Source organism: Carlito syrichta, unplaced genomic scaffold, assembly GCF_000164805.1.
Source record: "Carlito syrichta isolate Samal-C Ts95f unplaced genomic scaffold, Tarsius_syrichta-2.0.1 Scaffold107910, whole genome shotgun sequence".
In the NCBI taxonomy this organism is placed as follows: Eukaryota; Metazoa; Chordata; class Mammalia; order Primates; family Tarsiidae; genus Carlito; species Carlito syrichta.
This window is the reverse complement of record NW_007052006.1, coordinates 20,770-23,943: the sequence shown is the minus strand read 5'-3', so window position 1 is coordinate 23,943 and position 3,174 is coordinate 20,770. Positions and strand designations below refer to the sequence as shown.

At 62.5% G+C, this 3,174-nt stretch overlaps 1 protein-coding gene across 1 annotated transcript in view; it reads right to left on the bottom strand.

Moving 5' to 3' along the window:
- The window catches only part of RAI1 (retinoic acid induced 1), a 17,000-nt gene that overhangs the window by 1,487 nt on the left and 12,339 nt on the right, over positions 1-3,174 (bottom strand). The window contains exon 4 of the mRNA XM_008067860.1: positions 5-40. Within this exon, the coding sequence (XP_008066051.1) occupies positions 5-40 (36 nt within the window). The remainder of the gene's footprint in view (positions 1-4; positions 41-3,174) is intronic.

Here is a 3,174-nt window from a genome sequence, read left to right as displayed (position 1 = left end):
GGACATTTCAAAGAAAAGCTCTCTTCGATGAAGATGCAACCTGTGGCCAAAGAGAGGTTGAGGTGGTCAGGACAGGGTGGGGGGCTCCCAGCTGGAGTCTTGTCAGGGCCCGGGAGGGGGAGGAGCCCCACTGCCCAGAGACTCTGGGCTCCTGCCCCCTTTGGCTTCCACAGGGCGGGCTCCTGGTCACCTAAGGCTGTCCCTGATGCCCAGGCTAAAGCAGACCTCCCCCACCCGCCAGCCTCCGCTGCGCCCCTGCCCGACTCTGCCCACTTGCCCCTGCCTCCTGTTCTCAGAGGCTGGTCTGTGCGTCCGTTATTCGCTTCTTGCCCACCGAAAGGCAAGCCCCAAGGGCACCAGTGTTGCCCTCTTCCCTGAGGCGTGCCCGGCCTCCGAAGAGGGCACTGATGCCAGTGGGTGCTCAGCGAAGGCCTGTGGGCCGACTGGAGTTGCAGGCCTGGATTCAGGCAGCAGCTGCTTCTCTGAGCCTTGGTCTCCCTGTCTGTCGAATGGGCACGTTGCCACCTGCTGTGGTATCTATCTTGGGGCTTGATGAGTCTGTCTTTGAGGCACACAGCAGGTGCTCAGGATGTGGGGGCAGGGAGAAGAGGGACACGGAAGTCTCAGGTCTGGGTACAGCCTAGCAAATACCTGGGAGTCTGGAGCACTGCCCACCATGGAGGGGCAGAGAGGACAGCCGGGCACGGCCAGTCCTTACGCCCGCTCGGCCCAGGGGTGTGTCCACTCCCCTGCCTGCTGCCACCTAGGGAGATGCTGGCTCCCCTACCCCCACCCGCCCCACTCCCCTTCCTGGCTTGCCGCCTCCCTCCAGCCTCATCAGCTGTTGTTCTGAACCAACCCCAAACCCCACGCCCTCACCTCGAAGGCCAAGGGAGCATCCTCCCAGCAGCACAACCTTCTGCTCGCTGGAGGTGGCACCGAGCGGGGCGCTGGCCAGAAGGCTGGGTAGGGGTGGCTCTGCAGCCCTGAGGGAGGCCTCTCTGAGGCGGCCTCCCCTTTTCTCCACCCAACCCACGCCAGAAGCTGGGGATGCCCCGCCGGGACACTGCCCTTGAGGCGTGGCACTCTAGGGCTGGCGGCTGGAGGGGCATCAGCTTTCTCCTTCCCTCGGTCAGGCAGGCCAGACACCAGGCCAGACGCGGCTCTGGGACTAAACTTTCCACAGAGCACTGGGCTCCAAGCCCGCTCGCCCCTGCACACAGCACGCAACCTTCTGGGAGGCAGGTGTGCCTCCAAGGATCTGGACAGCTGCCTCTAAAACAACTCGCTTGGCATCCCCCCACAGCTGCCCTAACAGGGAAGGGGGAGGAGCATCGCTGGGAAGAGCCAGTCAGTGACCCAGCCCCCTTCCTGGTGCCTGCAACGGGCACCTGGGAGCAGCCCCGGGCCCGGAGCTGGAGAGGCCCAGACAGGACGCCCTGGCGTAACGGCCTCTGCCCACTCCTTGGAGTTGCTGCTTGACTCCCAAGTGGGGCTCCCTAACGAGGACTGAAGGGGCAGGGTCGGGGGCCAGGGCAGAGGCCAGTCCCCGCTTGGCAGACCCAGGTGCTGCCAGAGGCCTGGGGTCCCAGTCTGCCCAGCTGTGAGATCAACCTGGCCGGCTCGCCCCCTCCATGCCCCTCCCTCCCCAGGCCGCCCTGACAGTCACCCTGGCCAGCCCTCCCTGCTCCTAACGCCTCCCCTGCCTCCTCGGCCCAGCCCAGTTATTCTCCCTCACCTCCTCTGGCAGCTGCTCCCAGTTTCCCAGGGGTCCACCCCTCCTCCTCGGCCAGCTGTTCTGGTTTGGTGCCTGCCTCCCCCCACTCCGCTGTCCCATCTAGGGTGCCAACAAGCCCCACCCACCGGTGGTCGATGGTTGGAGAGTCTCTATCCTGAGCCTCCACTGTCAGTGGTCAGAGAGTCTCTGTGCTGACCCCACTGCGGGTAGGAAGCTGCCGCGTGTGACAGATGGATCCCAGAACAGCCCCAGCCCTTTCCCGTCCTCTGCAGAGTGACCTTGGCTGGTCCAGTGGAGGGTGGCACACGTCTCCCACCCTGTGAATCTGCACAGGACTTGGGACCTGTGGCCAACAGATGGGGGAGGCCCAGGCCTAGGCCGCGAGACCACCTGGGACTCCACTCTGTTTCGGAGCTCTGCTGCTGTGCGAGGCCCTGCCCAGGCCAGCCCACTGGAGGGTGGAGCAGAAAGGAGCTGGCCCAGCTAGGTTCACCCGAGCTCAGCCTGTCCCCGGCAGAGTCTGCCAGTGACTTGTCCCCGTGAGAAATAATGAAGGGTGGTGTTTAACCATGAAGTTGGACTGGGGGGGTCCAGTGGCTAAGCAGCAGGGGCTAATATGCCCATCTGCACATGCCACCCCCATTGGGTCTGCTCCTCCCCCACTCGGGGAAGTCAGGCTGAAGCCGCCTTCTCCCTTGTCCCTCACGTTAAGCTCTGTGGATTCTGCGCCTACTCCATCTCTGGGATGTATGGCCTTCTCTGCACCAGACAACCATCCCTTCCTGCTTGGACTATTGCAGTAGTCTGTGTGCCGTGATCATGTCGCTTTCTTGTCTTCCCAGCTACCTTCCCACCTCAATCCCTGGGGCTCTACAGAGAGATCTGTGTTATCGGGGGAACCCTTCTAAGATTTCATTTGAAACAAAAGTTCTCTTGTTCAAAGCCTGGTATACAGGAACCATCACTAAACAGCTGCTGCCCACTTCCCCTGCTATTGAGACCTGGCTCAAATGCCACCTCTTCTTGGAAGTCTTCCTGGATTCCCTCCCAGCTCAGATAGGATGAACCTCTCCCACAATGCACACTCTCTCCTCTGTATCTGGTCTCCATGACTGCGGGAAAGAACCATGGTTTTCCCATCTGTCCCACTCAAAGGCGAGCCCCTGAGAAGCTGCACAGTACTGGGAGGTGGGGGAGAACGAACCTAGGACATGGAGCAGGGGAGCCAGGGCACCATGCCCGGCCCTGCCCACGCCCCGCCGCATGGCTGTGGGGAGGCCGCTCATCTGTAAAGCGCAACTAGAGACCGCACAGGGGCCTGCACAGAGCCGGGCACCGAGCGGGTGCTGAATTGATCACTGCAGAGGGAGGCAGCGGCTTGTGGCAGCTATTACAGGGAGGAAGACACGTGCCTGGGGAAGTGGGAGCGTCCATGT